General features: G+C 45.2%; 1 protein-coding gene across 1 annotated transcript in view; it reads right to left on the bottom strand.

The window, feature by feature from the left end:
- The window catches only part of PRPF18 (pre-mRNA processing factor 18), a 195,898-nt gene that overhangs the window by 152,571 nt on the left and 22,385 nt on the right, over positions 1-20,942 (bottom strand). The window contains exons 2-3 of the mRNA XM_086933196.1: positions 13,996-14,073; positions 13,838-13,864 (exon numbers count right to left, since the gene is read on the bottom strand). Of these exons, the coding sequence (XP_086789322.1) occupies positions 13,838-13,864; positions 13,996-14,073 (105 nt within the window). The remainder of the gene's footprint in view (positions 1-13,837; positions 13,865-13,995; positions 14,074-20,942) is intronic.

Raw genomic sequence — 20,942 nt, 5'->3', positions numbered from 1 at the left:
TTGGTTTATCCCCTGAATATGATATTACATGGCCCAGATCGTCAAAAGTATGATGCACATGGTTCACAATACTAGGAAAGATGCCCATATGCCCTAAGCACACATTTTTAAGAACAAAATGTTATTTTGCTTGTTTTCTTGTCTGCCACAAACAAGATCTGCTGGAAAATTCATGTACCTACTAGGTTATGTTTAATTTATCAGTTATTCATGTAATATGGATCTCCGTTACATTCACAGTTTTAGAGTTTCCCGCTACACTTATAATATGAGAGCATGGTCATAAGTGCAAAACATGGTTGTTCTTACGCAAGGAAAATAATTTTAGAGGTGTCTGCAGTTTTGCACAATAGTGAAGGTTCACAAAGTAGAAGCTGTATTGTGTTTTCTATGACTTATTAAGTACAAGTTTGTTAAACGAATAGTTCTTTTGAAATTCTTTTTTTTGTGGTTCTTCACAAATATAATATAGGGGTGTTTCTGAAAGAGAATATCCTCTTTTTGATTAATTGTATGTTGTGTCTAAACCTTTCTGTTCTGTTCACGAACAGATATCTGCTGCCCTACAACCATTGCCAGAGGGGCCAGGATATCAAATCCAACCAGGGGACTCTAGTCTAATTCGGAGCCGAGGTGAAGGAACTCAGCCCAGGTGCTGCTGGCCACGATAACAGAGGTGAAGGTGGAAGGCCGGAGGAAACATGTACCCCTACCACTGTTGGATAATTCTTGGGTGAAAGACGGGGCACAAATCAGGACGGAGAGCTGATTCTCCGCTTTGTTCCGGTTTTTTGATGCCTAGCTAAGAGAGGCACAGACCAATAACAAGAGCAAGGAGGTTTTTGCCTGAAGGAACCCTCTCTGAAACAAGGGTTTCTTCGGATACTCTAGTTTCTGTGCATCAGGCCTCTTAGACACGGGCCCCAAGTGTAAGCAAGTCTGTAACTTTGTTTGTTGATAAGGAGGTGCCTGGGCACACTAGGTACAATCTGTGGCCTGAAGAAAGAGCAGTGCGCCAGCAGGGCAACACAGGAGTTAGGGCAGGACTTGAGTTCAGGGTACAGGTGCTGTGCCTCTGGTGCCTGTTAGATTAGAGTGAAGAATACTGGGGCACGGCCCGAGACACTGGACAGGATCGTTGAGGGTATTTGCGTTGAGGGTATTTGCCCTGGAGGGTGATTGCCCCATCCTGAAAGAAAGACTTTTTCCTTAGCCTGGGCCGTTATTGTTTTTCTGGGTTGCAAGTTGTGCAGCTCCACCGTGGGAGAAGTGGTCACTTGATGAACGATAAGAGCTTGCCTGTGAGGCTCAGGCATACATACACAGGGAGAAGACTCCTCTCTGGCTGGATGTACAGTGGCTTCAATTCCCCAAGTACTTTTTTTGTTAGCAATGTACCCCTTAGGTCGTCCCATTTTTTTAGGAGGAGCTGCTCTTTGCGGCACCATGTCCTAATTCCTATGGCCCAGTTTGGTCCTTTTGGTCCCCCAAAACAAAGATTGTTTTTGTGACAATATGTGTACTTGCTTTAATATTCGTATTTGGAATACTGTTTTTCCTGCAAGAAAAATATTTTGTGCACACTTTGATAAATACTAATTCACCCCCCCCCCCCCCCCCTCCCCAGCCCTAATAAAGCAGAACACTGGAAGGTCTATCAAGATAATGTTTTTATTTAGGGCATTGCATCAGACATGGGCTTTCGGCTATTTCCAAAATGAATAAAATAGCCACTGAAATCCACCAGAACCCGGGGACATGGACTTGGACTGGATGGCTAGGGACACGGTTTTCTGTCTGGGGCTGGAAGTTATCATCAGCCCTATGTATAATTGTTGTGATCCTTTTTTCCTGCTGCCTCTGTATACAATGTGGCCCAATGCTCTGTTCCCTATGTATTTCTACTTGTACCCCATGTATACTGACTAAACAAAATGTCAAGAATGTAAATGCCTGACTAGCAACTGACCCCAAAAGAAAATAAGAAAACTGATGTTAGTTGATAACTTTCATGTTTCTTATATTGCATAGCAGATGTCTTCAGCTAATGCTAAAAGGGACATCTGTGGAAAGCGCAGAAATTGCCGTTAGCATAAGCTGAAGCCATTTTAATTGTGGCACCCATTTTGTTAGCCATGTGATTCTGCCGTCTTCACTGTTGAATGCCTTTCTATTCTGCTTGAGTCATCAACTGTAGTTAACTCCTTCAGTACTGAGCCAGAGCACTGCGTGAGCTCAGAAAGGCCTGTAGCTGCTAGAAGGCACCTGTCTTAGAATGTAACTGCCAGGCTGTTTCAACTGATGTAAGCAGTTCTGTCTCGCCTCCCACTCTGCTGACAAAGTGATTTCTATCTGTCCATGTTAGTCGATAGCTATTCCTGTGTAAGCATGTCTCCATGCTTACTGTGCAACAAACTGGGTATACAAGACCCTTGGTTTCTGTATTCCTCGTACTACCTCATACAGTGCCCAAGGGTGTAGTCCCACTCATGAGTGATTAATAAACTTGTTATTTGATATTCCAGCTTCTGTGCCAATCTCTATTTTGTTGGTTTAAGGACCAGTGGACAGATAAGGGTGAACCCTTGTACCGGTGGGCCCCTAAAAAGGCTAATTTCCACAATTCCATACAGGACTCTGATTGTGAGAAGTCAATAAGAGTCCACAGGATGTAGCTAGTTGGGACCTGCACAGGCCTCAACAAATCATAATCTAGTGACTTGAATAAGCTACTCAACCTAACTGTAAAGGACTTGAACGGTAAACTGGTCTCAAACTGAGTGACCCTAACCAACCTTCTATTATACAGTCGCCTTTTTATTCATTACCACATACGAGAGCACCTTCAAATATGCGAGTTCAGCATTTCTGCTGTATAAAAAACTATTTTGTATGATTTAGTAGAATAAACTTTTGCTCCTTGAATAATAATAATCTAGCTCATATATAGGGTACACATGACCCGGACTTGTCTCTTAGTTCACTAATGGCATTGCCATCAGGGCAGGGGCAGGAATGTTTCTCAGTTCATGTTTAAAAACTCACTTGTAATAAATATATTTCTGGAGCAAGATGTGAAAGTACATGAATTTACAAAAAGCACATGTTCCATTGAAATAGCCACAAACTTTCCCACTAACATATCGTTTTACTGATAAAACTATATAGCATACTAACAATAATGGATGGAAATTGAATTTCAGCAAAAATATTTATCATTTGCACATCACTAAGTAAAGTGCTCTGTGGTTTCATCCTATTAAAAACGTTTTATTAACAGTTTTTAAAAATGTGCTTTCATAACTGAAATATATTTTGAAAGGTTTGTACAGTTCATTTACAAGCAATTTAAATGTTGTGTTAGAAATAAATCTGACATCCTACAGCCTTTCATTTTGCTCTTTGTACAACATGATTGTCAGACAGTTCACTTTACAAAATCCTCTAACTTTTCAGTTGAGAAAGGAAAGTAAACACTAACCTCCAGTATAAAAGCAGCATCAAACTGTAAGGATACATAAGCTTCCAATTTACCTCTGTCTCTGTAAACAGAGCAAATGTGATAAGATAAAAACAATATTTAAAGGCATTTTTATTGATCATTCACTTTGAGTGAACAGAACACACATTCTTCGTCAGCTTGCCAGAACGGGTCAACAATGCTAAAATCTGACTCGCCATAGCGAGTAGGAGGGCAGAATACTCAAAGCCTGCAGCAGTGGTGGACTACATTAGAGGCCTTTGCTGACCAGTGGTATAAGGCAGATCTCTTCAGTTATTCCATGCCTCTTCCAATTTTGCGAATACAATTTTTGTTGATGATGTCAAATGCAGGTGGGATGGTTTTGTAGCATCTGGATGTGAAGTGTTTACTAAAGCATGTTTTGGTAATGAATGTGAGATCTGGTATGGTTTCTGAGAGTAAATCCAATATGTTGAAATGTTTTTTGTTCTTTGACCTTGCGCTAAAGATTAAACATTTTAGTTGCTGGGTTGCTTTTGTTCTAGGTTGAGGCTTAAAGAGGGGTGGTCTTGTGTTTTTTAAGAAGGTGCAAAGGCATAGGGGACATTAATGGAGCTGGGTTGAGGAATTAGTCTTGTTGTAGCTTGAGTTGGAAATGGAGGATTGGGTGTTGGATTAGTGAAATGTGAGGTTTGAGAGGAGGGTGTGTTGGCTTTTTGTAGTAAATAAATTGTGTGTGTCTTGTAAAGCGCACTGCTACCCGCACTGCAGGCCTCGTAGCGCTATAGACCGCTGGGGAACCCGTCCTGGCTTTCCCTGTGAGATAGTCCCTCCTGGGAGTCTCCAAGGTGAAACCAGGCATCCCCGGCGTTTTTGAGGGGCCGTTGTGGAGATGAGGCAAGCTTAATGCCCAGAGTTGCCGAGTGTGATCCCTGATTAGAGTAGGCACCGAGGCGAGAATTATCAAGTCCGCTGATACTGGTCCAAGACCCTGCCGCGTCGGGAATCGAACCCTGGTCCCAGGCCGTTCTCTGCTCTCGGGTCTGCCGCCTCTAACCAGTGAGCCACACCACTCCACGTAGTAGTGGGTAGTGGGTGGCAACGTTGTAGGTGTTGTGTTGTATGGTGATTTGAATGGGGTAAGTAGGGCTTATGGGGAATTTGCAACCAGGGAACTTAATACTTGCAGGGAGCCTGTGCTATTGCTGGATAACTCCTTAGTTAATGTCATTGTTCATTTCAAGTTTAGAAAAGAAGAGGAGGGTCGGTATTTGTTTCAAGGACCAGTATCTGCCAGTCATTATGTGCCTTACCAAAGTTGAAGGCTTTCATAAAATGTACCTGTTCAAGAGCTTCTGAAATCTTTGAAGGTATTGTACTATGGATCTTTGAAGGTATACTCTGTATCCAGCAGTAAGGCATTCCACTTTAAAGAGATCTGACTGACAGTGCATGTGATCTACTTCTATGCTGGATTTTCGTCTGGGGTTTCTTGAAATCTGGGTTCTACCTGCCGTGTAATATGGTACAAGTTTCGGAAAGTACTCTAGGGCCTTAGTCCACCTTATGCGTAGTGCACAGGATTGTGAAGATCCAATTCATAACACTTGCAAGAGAAAAAGGTCTTTCAAGAACGTTTAGTGGTCATTATTTTTAAACTGAGGTTCAGATTTGGAGGCTTGCTTCGAGCTTGATAATATTTTGAGAGTGGCCAGTAATGACTATTCAGTAGTCCAGCCTTGCCTTCAACAAGGCTATGGTTTGCTCCACTAGGTGGCCGGTTTAGAGAAGCAGACAAATCTAAGCATCAACAGATGGTGGTTAATGTTTTTGAATACTCCTTGTATTTGTAACATAAATGAGATATTCCAGTCTAAAACAATATCTAGGTGTTTTTCGTTGTGGGTACTGGCATTAACCACAAAGAGAATTGCCAGTCAGGAGGGAGTGGATCATTCACTGTACCACTTGTTCTGTTTAGCTTTTTAGTGTAGAAGAGGTGGTTCTATCTCATACAGACAAATATGGCCAGGACATATGCCCTCATCATAAGTAGTGTTATTTAACTATGAATGTTAACTTTGAGAGAAATAATGCAAATCGAAATTATAAGTGTGTCAGGGCCGTTACTTATTGGGTCCAAAAAGTAAGGATCTGCTAATTTCATGCCAGAGACAATGGGCTGTAAGTAAGGGGCTGCAGGAAGCAGCATTGCCATTGGCCAGGCCCACCCCAACTACAGCGCCAACCAGAAGGAAGCATTCAATGCTCACCTCACTCTAAAAAAGAAAATAAATGCACAGTAAAACATCCAGTTTATTTAGCGGTTAGCAGTTCTCCATTTCGGGGATACATTGTAATGGCCAAACTTTGCAGGGCAGATATCAGCCAGTAAACTTAATTCCACTCCTCCGGTATCTGTACTGCAAATTTTGGCAAACTTGTAATGAGGGCCACAGCGATGCCAGCTAGACATTCTAGCCCAATTTCCATGACAATAAACAGAGTATGAGCTGCATACATCTAAATTATATGTTGATAGATCTTGCTCATCTGGGCTAATGGGTACATTTAAACACTGAACAGAACCGGCTACAGAGCTGACCCGTAAGTATATCTCAAAGAACCATAAGGTTGGAAGAGTCAGCAGACCCAATTCCAATTTATTGACTCCACCTACAACAACAGATTTGATCCAATCCAACCATCAGTAAGGCCTCACATCCACTCCTTCAGATTTCCAATATATGTTGGTCCACAAGGACTTCTGCCACTGAGACGACAACATGTATAAGCACTATGTGGCTCTCTTCCTTCACAACAGTAACTAATAAGAATTTGCTTCAATCGTCTGCCAGTTTGAGTTGCTGTGCAAGTCTGGTGAAGGTTGAACCATTCCACACAACTGTAATTGGCCAGAAACTCAAAGTATTGGAACATCTGCTACTCGATAGTAAAGAAGAGATTTGACTGTTCGGCATATTCATATAATCATATTGATCAAGATTTCAATTGTAGTGATACTGTAAAGACTGATAATAAAATTGTTTGTTACAATATTTTGTTCAATTTATATTTTAGAATTTTTTTTATTGGCGTAGATATATGCAATTTTATACGATTAGGTGTTTCTTGTAACCCAATTATAGATTAACTGGAAAAAAACTAAATCTGGCACAAGAGGTGCATGAATAGCACACACCCTGAACTCACATATTTCAGAGTGCTTAATTGCAATATCGGAAAAGCATTTGCAATGCATTAGGTCTTGCATTACTGAAAGTTTGAGTTATTGGTGTTGCGTTATTATTTGCTAAGCCAAAAGCTCAAACTTTCAGTAATGCGAGACCTATTGTATTGCAAATGCTTGTTCTTTATTGCAATTAAGCACTCTGAAATTCGTGAGTTCAGGGTGTGTGCTATTCAAGCATCTCTCATGTGCCAGATTTAAATTACTATAATGTTGCTCCTTGTAAGAATCTATGCCACATACAAGGTGCACATAACAACGAATTTGCCTCTAGATTCACTAATGGCATTGTTCTCATCGGGAGGGGGCAGGGCAGGTTTAAAAACGTTCTCCTTTAATAAATGCCTCTCAGTGCAGTGATATTACTGTTAAGTAGTATAGCTGCAAAATAGTGTACTATGAAGATGGCCCCCAGTATATTTTCCCAGATTTTTTTTTTAGCTTTTAAGAGTATCTCTAAAGGACAGCTTCTCAAGTTTTTTCAACCAAAATTGAGAGGTGAGAGAGAGCGGTGGCGTCAAACTCCTTCATGTACTTTAATATATTTTATTGTAATAAGTCTACTGTTCTCTTGGGACAGGGACAAGAATGCGCTTTGAGTGTGGACTTCTATGCATGTTTGTTTTAAGTAGAAACCCGGTATCAATGCGCCAACGTCAATGTTTGGCTCAAAGGATTGTTAAGTGCCCTGCCAGAAATGCTGCTGGTTCTTCTTGTGCAATGGAATGTGAGGGTGTGAGGCGCTCTTTAACTGCCGGGGGCTTCTTGCTGGAGATAGCATACTGCCTTAGCTGGACGGTGAGACTTCAAAGCCACCCATCTTGTCCGGCGAAGCTTTCCACAAGGACGACCACTGTTTCTAAACCCTTGAATAATACAAATTACTTTATGAATTACGATAACTGCAGCACTGACTTTTCTCCGATTATGGCTTTTTTTAAATAACATTTTCAATACAATCACCATTGAGATTGCAGAGGTCAAGTGTTTAGTGGTCACAAAATTCACTCACCGTACAGACCTATGAAGGTCTAATACACAATAGCGGCTGGGGTGGACTCAAGTGTTCAGTTAACTCTGTGCGGTACATTTCTCCATTTTACAAATTGAGCCAGTATTCTATAGCACCTAGAGAATGGTTGGTTTGTATGGAAGGCTAAATATATGGGCTAGCTAGATTCTAAGCATTCTCACTTTCAAAGCGGATTATACCGAGGCACAGGAGGCAATGGATTTGTCCAAGATCGCACATGTCGCTCAACTGTGGAACACAGCAGTGAAAAAGTGATTTGAACAGACAATCATTTAGCCACAACACCAACTACCTCTTTCACAGCATACACTATACTATCAGAAGAGGGATTAAATTAAAAAAAAAAGGAAAAATAAAAATGTTGCAGGTATGAAAGTATCCCTTTGAACTTAAAACAAGATGAAAACCTCAAAGATCAGAACAAAACTTGAGACTCATCTCTTTAGGCAAACATTTGGGCATCTAGACGTTCTAAGTCACTGCTGTTAAGCTGGCAAATGTTATACTCATATTTAACAATTTCCTTTCGGGCCAGCGCACTAAAGTAGCCTAGGGAATAATATGGCATAGTATTCTAGCACAACAATTGCAGTCCTCATTGGCTCAATACCCAAGATTTGTCTCTTTCAGCGTTACCATGGCTTCCTCTTTCATACAGCCATGACATACATTTGTCTAAGTCAGGAACCCGTACTACAGTCACATACACTTGTGACACTAGTGTGTGTGGCCCAACTGTGTGATTTTTGCTGTGAAAATGTGCACATTGTTTTGGAGTGACTATGAATTGAAACAGAACCTAATAAAATCCCCACCATTATGATATGGCAGCACCCAAGATGTTTTTATTTGGAGATATATTAGTGTTGGCCATCTACATTATCTCTAACCCCATTTCCATACACTAAGCAAGGAAGAAGGTGTCCCCCTGGGGCAATTTCTTAATCACACCTCCTGGATAGCCACTTTGAAGCATCAATGGGGTGATATCACACAGGAACCCCCAACACATCTCTTATTGCAATATATTTACGTACTGGGCACAGGACATCATCTAATAAAATGGTTCACTGATTCCATCTGCTCGCATGCTGGCACTGACTTAACGCCCCTACGCAATAAGTGGGAGATAGACCGGACTAGACCCTACACGCCGAAAGAATGGGAAGGGTTGTTAGACAGCCCTGGGCAGATCCCTAGAAATGCCAAGTTTAGGCTTATTTAATGTTCTACAATCCACAGAGATTATTTGACCCCAGATAAAATTATTAGATATTTCAAAAGAACAGATGCATCATGTCTGCGCTGTAACCTGGTAGACGCTGATCTACTACATATGTTGTGGCAGTGTCCCAGACTGCAGGGTTATTGGCACGGTGTAATTAGCTTACTGACAGTCAGCATGGACAGGCTACTACCGTCCACGTTGGAGGCCTGCATAACAGGTATATTTTCTGGGCAGAAGGACCCAAGGGCGACCTCTAGATTCCTGAACCTGGGCCTGGTGGTGGCCAAAAGGCTTATCACACGCCACTGGAAATTTAGCTGATCCTGTATGAAGCTCTAAGTGGATGGCGGGAACATGCTAACTATGGATGAGAATGATAATTAACCTCCTCAACTTCCTAACAACTATCTGCACCGTTTTTTACTAGTACTGTTAGAAAAACCAATAAAGACCATTAGTTGGTCTACAGGCAATTTTAACTGTTCACACATTGGATCCCACCACATATCACTTCTCAAAATCACCTATATTTGACTAACATTTTAAAAAGATGTCTGACAAGAGGTACTACATTGGCGCCCACACAGCCAAAATTGAACATCTTGGCTGGGAGAATAGCAGATCCTATTACAAATCTTGCAACTTCGATTGGTGAGGGTCTTGCGTCCTGATCACTGAAATGTCAACAAACTATAGCACAATTGGGACTCTCTGTTAAGAACAAAAACATATAAGTAGGCGCCGCGGCTAGGGCGACTGACTCCGGAATCTGGGGATCACGGTTCGATCCCCGGCCCCGGCGGCAGGTAAGCCCAGCCCAATGTGACTCTGGGCAATAGCTCGCTTAATCTTCCCGACGGCCCCCAGCGCCTAGAGACCCTTACGGGTGATTTTGCGCTTTACAAATGTGGATTATTATTATTATTATTATTCTCCAAAGGGATCGTTATAGTCTAGTGTATTTGGTGTGTATGGTGATCAGATGTGTAATGAGCCTATAATAATTTCCCCTCACTCTCAATTAGTGGTGGTGACAATATATTCATTATAATTCTGTCCAAATGTATCAGGCTAAGAAGGATTGTAAGAGCACAAGCTCTGAGAACCAGCTTTTTTTATGGAAAAAGTAAATTAGCTGCCAATGAACAGAATATTACATTTGTTTACATCTCGTTGCAGCAACAACAACAAAAACGCAAACTTCTGAGCAGCATTGCCATTTAGGCATTCAATCAAAATGAACTCATAAGAGCTTAAACAAAAATTAATTAATTGCCAAACTAATGTAGCATGAGCAAAGTGCGTCTGTGGAGTAATTTACAAATGCAAAATAACAAAGAAAATCACAAAATATTGACCTTTACAATAAAGAATATATTTCCCCCTCTGTCACTCAATATTTCCCACTACCATATTTGTGAACTCTGGAGAAAGAATCAGTAAATTAAATTATGTTGGCTAAAAGAAAAGATTTAAATGTCAACTGTTCATTGTACTTGGACATAACTCGTAGAAGGAGCAGTTCTAGCGTGTCAGGGTCCAAATAAGAGAAACCCAAAGCAGGAGAGAAGCTCTATCAGTCAAGGATGCACATGTGAACCAAAAAGATGACATGAGGATACCAAGATGGTCTAAAAGAACTCATCTATGTATTCGTCCTTCAAACAGAAATTAACGCCTTAACAGCTGCGGTTTTTCCGCCGCGGTGCGTGCGTTCTATTAGGTGGGCGGGGCTGCGTCAGCCGTTGGCCGACGGCAGCACTAGCGAGGTAGTGCTCCCGATGGCAGCACGCAAGGGGTTAAATAGAACGCTGTTGTTTTCACTGTGACTTGGAAGGTTAGGATGAAGGAGGGTTCTTTGGCTGCCCACTGCTAAAAAAAGAATTACATTCTTTCTATGAAACCTGACTGTGCCCATATGTGACAGGGGATGCAATATAGTTAGAGTACAGATTTCTAAACACAAACCAAGATCCGAACATAAATGCTTTAGAAACCCTAAATTAATTGATTTGCTTCCAAGCAAAAATAAATTACAGAAACAAATCATGTTGCACTTGAATCTGGAACATCAACATAGACCTACAGTAACCTTACCACCAGGATAGAATGGTCACACCAGTAAAACAAAACACAGCACAAGAGAATGAGGGCCGGATTCCACTTCACTAGTGGAACTGTGCCGCAGAACCTCATTGAACGTTTTGGCACCAGTAATTAGCCAACCTATACTGGATATTTTTAGTTCAGCTTGTAAAGAAGGCCCAGTCCCCACAGAACAAAAATTCTAAAACACTGATTACAAATAAGTGCAAATTCTGTGTCGAGTTAAAATTCCAGTTTGCGCCTGAATCACAATCACACATCAGGTACATACTGAAATAAATGCAGATATTTACACATATGATTTGGGGTAGGCTGTGCGCACTTCTATTTTTCGCATTCTTGAAGTGGGTGACATTATGAACTAATTGCATGTTACTTTCAAATCTAAGGGTACAAATAGGAATCTGGTGCAAACTGTGCTCCTGCTAATTACCACAAACAGCGGGAATGAAAAATGTTCAATCTGCACCCACAATTTGCATGAATTTTCTTCTGCAGTCTGTGTTGGCTGGCTTCTGAAGGTAGCTCTTTTATTCATGCATGAATGTTTGCTCTGGCATGGTATACCTCTAAGACTGAAGGCTGCAATTTCTTTTGTACTACCAATCTTTGTTTCTGGTGCAGTGGTCTGCCTCATTATGTGTGTGAAACTGCGTGGTTTTAGGCCATGGTAAACTTACCATTAGCAGTATATTCCTTCATGGCTATCCGTTTTTGCCAGATTGCAGTTTTACGTTTCTGTGTTTAGTAAGCACTCTGCGCCCCCTACGAATCTGTGGGTGTCTAGTTAGTCTATTTTACCTAGTTTCCTCTATTCTGCTAACTCTTTATTGTCCTGCCTCTCAATTTAGATTTATTTTTTAATCTAGTGTCATCTTTGCATTTCTAAATACTTTGTATAGCAACACTTGGACAAGTCAAGTTCCCTTTTCCATTTATTTCTTTGATGCACTTGCTCAGCTCTAGTAGCAGCGGTACCAACTGGAAGTCTCTGTGCATATTTTGAATTCCTTTCAATACGGTTTACCTTGCACACTAAACTGGAACGTTAGACTGGTGCAACAAATGGAAACGCATAAGCTGTGCCATAAAGTCCATTTTACCATCCTTGCACATTATAGTGCCATGCAACTTCACAAAATAAAGAGGATAAATCTAAGTGTTAAAGGTAGGAGAGTATGAAGTATCCCATTGAACTTAAAATAAGATGAAAACTTCGAGATTCAGAACAAAACTAAAGACCCATCCCTTTCGGCAAACATTTGGCAATCAGACGCTCTAGGCCAGTGGTTCTTCCCTAACCTGTGGTCTGAGGACCCATAGTGGTCCGCAAGGCTCACTCAGGAGGGCCATAATTATTTAACTAAGTTAAATAATATTAAAATAAACAAATTTAAATTAATAAAGTATATAGAAAATAAGAAGCAAAATAAAAAATAAAAAACGTTGTCTATATTGGATAGTGAATTAAAAAACAGTTCAATATTTGATCAGTTGTATGGTGTATACTTGTTTTTGTATATTGTCTAGAGCCTCAAATAATAAACCTTGCTTAGGCTGGAGGTTCCCGGCATTCAATAATGACTCAGGGGGGTCCCCGGATCCAGGTATTGAATGAGTGGGGGTCTACAGAAGTCAAAAGATTAAGAACTGCTGCTCTAGGCCACAAGTGTTAAGTTGGCAAATGCTATACTAGTATTTATCAATGTCCTCTGGGACCAGCACGCTAAACTAGCCTAGGGAATATTATGCATGGAATTCTCTGTTGTGTTCTACCGATCTAATAAGAGATACATATGGAGAGAATCAGACCTCTACATCAATACACACAGAATCCACCCAGAATGCCCATCCACTACACATTCAGCCTTGTCCTCAAATGCATATATTTGTGCTTATTGGCAGGCAGAATTGACAGCAATGAAATTGTTCTAGACATTCTCAGCAACCCATGAGAGGTATGAGCCATGGATCACTTAATCCATTTGGGGATACTTGAATATCTATGACACAAGGTCTGAAAGGACTTGTTTTGCATCACTAAATACCTGAATTCTTATGAGACTGCACACTTCAAGGTTTTCTACCAGAATTCCAATACAGAGAAAAATCGAGAAACATCCAAAAGCTAAAACATTTAGGGTAGGTATTTCACAAATATTGCAAGTATCCAACTTGCTGTGTAACATTTAATTAGTCATCAACATTTGAAGTAAAATTAAAAAATATTTTACTTCCGCTTTCAAAACTAAATTCAATGCTTTTATCCAATAAAATTGGTATCATACAATGTCTGCAACATGCAGTGTGAGACACTGGACAAAAACATTAAAAAAATAAATGAGAAAATAAGGAAGTGTATTAACAACGAATATAGCACTGATATTTTACACAAGGACATTTCTATCCTTGTTGTTTTAAATTATACACGTTAAATCATTGAAGCTTAATACAATCTCCAATCCAGATCTTCCAAATTGTGACATCACAAACCTATTTGTATTTACATTTGTTGGACTTGTTCATATCCAGTGTTCATGCAGTAGAACGAACGTGCCATTCAGAAATAAATTAAGGTTCGTTCTCAAGCCACTTCATGCTTTTCATGGGAAAATAATTATAAAAAAAAGCACAACAAAATGTTTTCAAAGAGTCTTTGCCTTTTACAGAAAATGGGATGACCCCAGCAAAAAATGTAAAACGAAAAAGATAGCAAACCATGCAAGTGCCTCTTACAACAGCTTTTCAGGATCATACCTTTGCAGCTGGCTTCTCTTTAACAGGCTGATGTAAAGCACGTTAACACATTAGACAAAAAAACTTTGGTTAGAATAGGAGCAGCATATAAATACCCAGATGTGAACTCAGAATTGTGACATATTAACTGTAAGCGAAACAGTATGGTAATCGGTTACCTTGAGACCACACCTCTCGAAGTATGCCTCTTCATCTTTTCTTGCAAGCTCACTGCGTTTGAAGTATTTCTTGTTTTCCTAAAAAGAAAAAAAGGAAATTATAAGTTGTCTGAGAAGGACACATTTCCTGTTTAAGTGGTGAAGTGAATTTGCACTACTTTTATTCGTGTCTTTTTCAAGTACAGTTCTTTAAACAGAAAGTTTTGCCAATTTGACAATTATATCTTTTAGCTTTAGTGAGAAATCCGAGAATTATTTAGCTGAGGTTTCTTTTGGATTGTTTGTTGTAGCTTCTTCCAGGTGCAACCTTAGTTCTCCTCGCTGTTGCTGGCTTACTCACTTTCAAATTTCACAAGTGCTAGAGGTCGAACTCTGCATGAGGCAATTCACTAACAACGGCTTATAAATGTGCAAGCATCTATGTGAACCCTCGTTAGACACCGAGCAAAAGAATGTCAGACCAACCAAGGATAGCTTGCAAAATTTCAAGTGATAGTATAGCATATATTCAAAGCAGGAACCTGCATTTTGAAAAGTATAACAGCGTTTTATTAGACTTCGAGACATTTTATTTGTTTAAGCAGATCGAGCTGAAACCGCAATGTGTGAGCAAAACACAAAAACAACTGCATGTGATAATAGGATCCCTGTGCCTAAATTATATGGTAAAACCCTGGTAAAACCAATTGAATGTTAACCAAATTCATTCTACTAAACCATGCTTTATTATATGTACAATCAACAGCGGTCAGTGCCAACCACATACTTTGAGACTGATGCTATGCCATTTATTAATTTGACCCAGAGAGATATGCTTCAAAATGTTCACAATGAACATACAAAGGTGGGGGGTGTACGAACTGTTACACTCAAGAACCCGTACAGACCTCTTCCTACAACCTCCGAATAACTGCTCATTATATTGCAGCTAATGGATCACCATCCTGTAGAATTTAGTTATAAACCTATAATCGACCAGCAATTTGCTTGTTGCTATTCACTTACCTATGCACTAAACGTTCATGATTAGGATTACTCCAAGCAAATGTGACACTATTATATTATCAGTCAATAAAAAAAAACTTTATTTCAGTCAATATGACCTTAAAAGGTACAATTAACAATACATGCAGATACATTTAAGACTACAAGGAGAGTTGGATGCATATATTAAAAACAATTGATTGAAACAGAAGTAGGCATTGCCTGACAAGTTTGTAGATGGATATTGCCTGCCACAGTTTTGAGGTGCCCTCTATTCAGGTTACTTCACCAAAGGATAATCACATCAGGTATAGCAGTGAATTGATCAAGGCTGGAGACAATACTGGCATTTGAAAGTGCATAGTGCAAGGTGAATAAATATTTTAAAAAGTCAGTTTTTCCTAAAACATGGTCACAGATACTACATACAAAACATTTGATTAAAACAGGAGTAGGCGGGGGCGTGGCTACGCAAGCGGAGATGGCGGTCGCAGCTTGTTAGAGCTCCCGCCGGCCCGCCATTAATCCTTCCTGATATCCTGGTCCCCGACCCCAGAACCCACAGCCACAACGGGGCGGTGATTGCCGAGAACACCTGGACTCCTCCGGTGTGCCCAGCGGAGGTCCGGCGTCCCGGAACGGGACGGAGCCGCGAGGTGCAAAGTGCGGCCTGGTGGGCGGAGGTGCAGCCGGGACCTCGATTTTGGCGCTCCCCGGCCGGGGAGCAGTGCATCGCCGGGCCTGGTGACGGCCGCGACGCCCGGAGACCCAAGGGGCTGGGAACGCGGGAGAGTCTCTGTGCTCCCTCTGCCGGGGCCCAGACCTACACGGAGGAGGAGCCGGGGCAGCGGTCGACCGAGATCGGCTGGAGAGGCCTGGTGGCCCAGGCGCAACCGGGGCCCCGGTTTTCGCGGCCCAGTACTGGCCGGGTCCTGCAGACGAGGCGGAGGTCGGGCGCCCTGATACTCCTGAATGGCGGTGATTGACCCTCGACGTGGGCGGACAGTGGAGAAGCTGGCAGCAGCCGTGAGTAGTGCCCCCCCCCCCCCCCAGGCCGAGGGAGACGCCAGCGCTCTGGCGCGACATACACAATAACTATCCACCCTTCTGGGGGGGGCTGCTGCTCAGAGGTGACCCTGCTCCTTGGCGGTCACTGGGGCCGGCCACGTCCTGACCAAGTCATTGGGTTGCTTCGAGACAGACCACCCGGGACCTGCCTCGGGGCCCGGACACTGTCCTCCCTTGCCCTCCATAATTGTCCACCCTTCTGGGGGGGGCTGCTGCTCGGAGGCGACCCTGCTCCTTGGCGGTCGCTGGGGCCGGCCGCGTCCTGACCGAGTCATTGGGCCGCTTTGAGACGGATCCGCCAAGACCTGCCCCGGGGCCGGACGTTGTCCTCCCTTGCCCTCCATAGACCTTGGCAGGAGCGGTCGTGGCTCGGCGCCTCCTTCCATCGTGAGGGGCCCCCGCCCCCCTTTTTCCTTTTGCTTTTTGGCCCTCCGCAGTCATGACCAGGGGAGGTGGTGGCCCCGCCAAGCAAGTGACTATCGACAAATTCACCGGGCCCGGTGGGGGCGCTGGCTCATCCGGGGGTGCTCCGCCTGGAGGGGGGCCAGACAATGCAGCCCTTATGGCGGCCATTACTCACTCGAGGGACATGCTAGACGCCAAGATCGGGGCAGTGGGCGCGGATGTAACCCTATTACGCCAAGACCTGAGGAACGCAGTGGCGCGCATCACAGAAACCGAATCCAGGGTAATGGTAGTGGAGGAAGATGTGACTACCCTTAAAAAGAGAATGGCGGCGATGGAATCAGCGCAGCGGATCACGGCGCTCCGGGTGGAAGATGCCGAAGGGCGGGCGCGCCGCAACAACCTCCGCTTTGTTGGCTTTCCGGAGCGCTGTGAGAAGGGCAACATGGAGCTCTTCCTCACACAGTGGCTGGAATCGTGGATGCCCCCAGGGACGCTGTCCACTTGCTTCATCATCGAGAGAGCTCATCGCGCCCTGACGCAAAGGCCACCTGAGGGCGAGCGGCCTAGGGCGGTGATCGCCAGACTACTAAATTACCATGACAGAGATGCTGTGTTGAGGGAAGCTAGAATCAGGGACGCCCTCCTCTATGAAAATCATAAGATAATGATTTTCCCTGACTATACCAAAATGGTGCAACAGCAGCGTCATTCCTTCATGGCCGCCAAGGCAAAATTGAGGGGTCTTAAGCTCCAATATTCCCTGTTGTATCCGGCACGCCTGAGGGTGATTTTTCAATCGCGGACATTGTTTTTTGATACGCCGGAAGACCTCTTCAAATGGACGGATGAAACGGTGCGGATTAGACCGAACTCGCAACCGGGGCTCAATCCGGGCTCTCCAGAGGGCTCACCACGGGCTCAGCAAGACCGGACGTCGAGGAGGAAGGGCCGAACCAAGCGATCCAAATCGCGCAGACGTGCGGCCTCGGTTGATGGCACACAGACCAGTGGCAGGACCGAAGACTCCGAACAATCTGGGACAGACCACTAAAACATTCCAAGGCCCTGCCTTTCCATCTCTACTGTCACGGCTGTGACTCCTGGTTGGACTCATCGAGTCGTCTGGGCCTTAATGACTGCCCGGCACTGCTGCCGCCATGGGGCAGTACTTTTTCTGTCCTCTAATTGAGAATGGGGCTGTGGGGTGGGGGGTCGGGGACTGCGTGATGGTGGCTACCACTCTCCCTCTAGAGAGAGAGACTCTGTGGGAGGGGGAGTAAGCTTCCTGTTCCGTTTGGGAATGTTGGGATCCATTGGTATGGGTGGGCCCGGGCCCTATGTTCTGGTCTCGGGACCACCCATGCCGCGACAGGTACTTCAAGGTTCTTTGAGGTATAGGGTTGGGGGTGGCGGGATGAGGGCGGTCGGGGTTAGGGCCGCTGAGTTGGGGATGGGGACTGTTTGGGGTTGCGGGACCGTGGGGTTGGGGACCGTTGTCCTTGGGGTTGACGGGGCTATGCATGTGTGTGTTGCAACGATGTTCCATATGACGTGTGGTGGGTGGCGCGGGAGTGGAGGGCTCGGGTGTTGGATCTTAATGGACCATGGCTGAACCGATTCGTAGACTTCCTGTGGATACTATACGAGTGATTACGTGGAATGTCAGGGGGCTTTTAGATAAAATCAAACGTGGGGCTGTGTTACGCTGGGGGAAGAATGAAGCTGCAGATGTCCTTTTACTTCAAGAAACACACATGATGGGTACAAAGGCTCTGGGCCTACAGAGATTTGGATATCAACAGGTCTTCCATGCCGGGTTTTCCAGGGGGTCCAGGGGAGTCGCCATATTGATTCACCGCAGGGTGGCTTATATCCACGAGAAGCAGTGGGTAGATCCTCAGGGTCGTTACCTGTTTATTAAGGGCAGGGTGGGTGCGGAGTCGGTGGTGTTTGGCAGTGTTTACGCCCCCCCCCACTCCAGTGGGCCTTAGCCGAGAGGCTGTTTGCTGTATGGGAGGACATCTCGGGACCCTTAGCAGTGATTGGGGGAGATTGGAACGATGTGATGACTGTAAGCGTGGATCGCCAGAGGCGCCTAGGGGGATCTGAGCTCCCGCCCCCCTCCCCTTTGCCCTCCAGACTGCGTGCAATGAGTGAGGGGTTGGGCTGGGTTGATGTGTGGCGACATATGCACCCCACGGCCCGGGACTATACTTATGTCTCGGCTGTACACGGCTCCTTTTCGAGGCTCGACTGTGTGTTTGTGCCTCGGGACTATTTGTGCAGGGTGAAGAGCGCGGACATCTTACCGAGGGGCCTGTCCGACCATTCCCCCGTCTCGATTGGACTGGAACTCCTTCGGAAAAGACAGCCGTTTCGATGGAGGATGTCCTCGTGGCATCTCCTTCAGCCGACATATACTAACCATTTACGTGAAACGATTGACCATTTCTGGCGGGAAAATCTAGTGGAGGGCGCTGATGTGGGGATGGTGTGGGAGGCCATGAAGCCTACCATACGGGGAGCAGATATTGCATGGTGCTCGGCGGCCCGTCGGAAGCGTCGAGAGCAGGTTGCAGAGGCGGCTGTACGGGTAACGGCTCTGGAGCGAGAAAGTCGTGAGGGTGGTGATGTAATCGGGCTACGTCTGCTTCTACAAGCACAGCAAACCTACGGGTCCCTCCTGATGGATGAGGCCAAGCAGGCGTGGCTGGCCACCAGAAGTAGGATATATCAATGGGGGGACAAGTCCTGCTCCATGCTGCATAGATTGTGCCAACAACACTTTCAACCCCTCCTACTGCCCGGTCTCACGAATGGTGGTGGGGAGGTTATGACCGATCCACATGAATTGGCTACGAGTTTTGCCATGTACTACTCCACCCAGTATGCCCCGCGTGACCGGTTGTCGGATGACGACTTGGCCCGATTCCTTGAGGAGCTGCCGCCCGTGCCGATATCTGATGAGACTAAGACGGCCCTGGATGCTCCCCTCACAGCTGAGGAGTTGGGAGATGCTTTGGGGCAACTTAACACTGGCAAGGCCCCCGGCCCAAATGGCTATCCTACCGAATTTTTCAAGAAATTCCATGTTCAGCTTGGATCTTATTATCGCCGGGCGCTGGAAGCGGCGCGTACCAGAGGGGTGTTGCCCCCAGATTGGCGACATGCCGAAATAGTGGTCTTCCTGAAGCCGGGCAGACCCCCAGACAGTCATGACTCATATAGGCCCATCTCTTTGATTAATGTGGAGGCCAAGATTTTGGCCAAAGCCCTGGCGAACCGCCTAGCTCCTCTTATCACCGACCTGGTCCATCCTGATCAGGCAGGTTTCATGCCACACAGGGCAACGCAACATAATATCCGTCGCGCTCAGGCGGCGATTGACGCGGTTGAGACTCTGGGGGACCGGGCAGCGCTGCTGCTGGCCGACATTAACAAGGCCTTTGACTCTGTCAGCTGGTCGTACCTGTTTGCCTTGCTGCGCGGCCTTAACCTGGGCCCGGTCTTTCTGTCATACGTCCGGCTCCTCTACACCGACATCACGGCCTCGGTGCGGGTCGCCGGGGCTGTGTCCGAAACGTTCCATATCGGCCGCGGGACCAGACAGGGTTGCCCTCTTTCCCCCTACCTGTTCGCACTGGCCATGGAGCCCCTAGCTGCCAGAGTGCGCCAGGATGCGCTGATACAGGGCTTTCAATGGACTGCCACCCTGTCTGACAAAATAGCCCTGTATGCGGATGACGTCCTCTTTTTCCTTACCGACTTGCAGCACTCGGGCCCGCGTGTCCTGGAGGTGATGCAACAATTTGGGGAGGCCTCGGGCCTATATCTGAACCTTCATAAATCCACATTGTGGGTGATAGGAGGGGGCGCCTTGGCGGACCCCTGGGCCTCAGGGCTGCGGGTGGCTACGACCGGGCTGAAATATCTCGGCGTATTTCTATCGACCTCGGCAGCCACTGCTTGGGATCATAATCTCATACCAGTCTGGGAGAGGGTACAGTCGGACGTTAAGACTTGGTCTCGGATGCCCCTGTCCATCTTTGGCCGCTCTGCCATTTTTAAGATGGTGGCGCTACCACGCCTCTTGTATCAGCTGCAGAACCACCCATATCCTGTCCCACCTCAGTGGTTTCGACAGGTCAATTCTCTGCTGGGCCGCTTCCTGTGGGCCGGAGGGGCCGCCAGGGTTGCGCTACGTACGTGCTTTTTGTCCACCTACGGTGGGGGCTTGGCCACGTCGGATCTGCAGTCCTACTATCAAGCCGCACACCTCCTGATTCTAAACGACTGGTGGTATAGCAATGGCGAAGACCCAGCCTACGCCCTGGAACGTGCCTTGATGGGCGACAACTCGCTCCACACCATCCTCTATTCACCCCGGTTGCGTCGATCTCTGCCGAGGGTTACACAACTTGTCTTTGCGGTGTGGCGGCAGGCCCTGCGACGCATGGGCTGGTGGGGCAGACTGACCGCGGAGACGC

The sequence above is a fragment of the Lissotriton vulgaris genome, chromosome 1_1 (assembly GCF_964263255.1).
Source record: "Lissotriton vulgaris chromosome 1_1, aLisVul1.2, whole genome shotgun sequence".
Taxonomy (NCBI): Eukaryota; Metazoa; Chordata; class Amphibia; order Caudata; family Salamandridae; genus Lissotriton; species Lissotriton vulgaris.
Note: the sequence above shows the minus strand (reverse complement) of the source record. Positions and strands in the feature narration are given on the sequence as shown.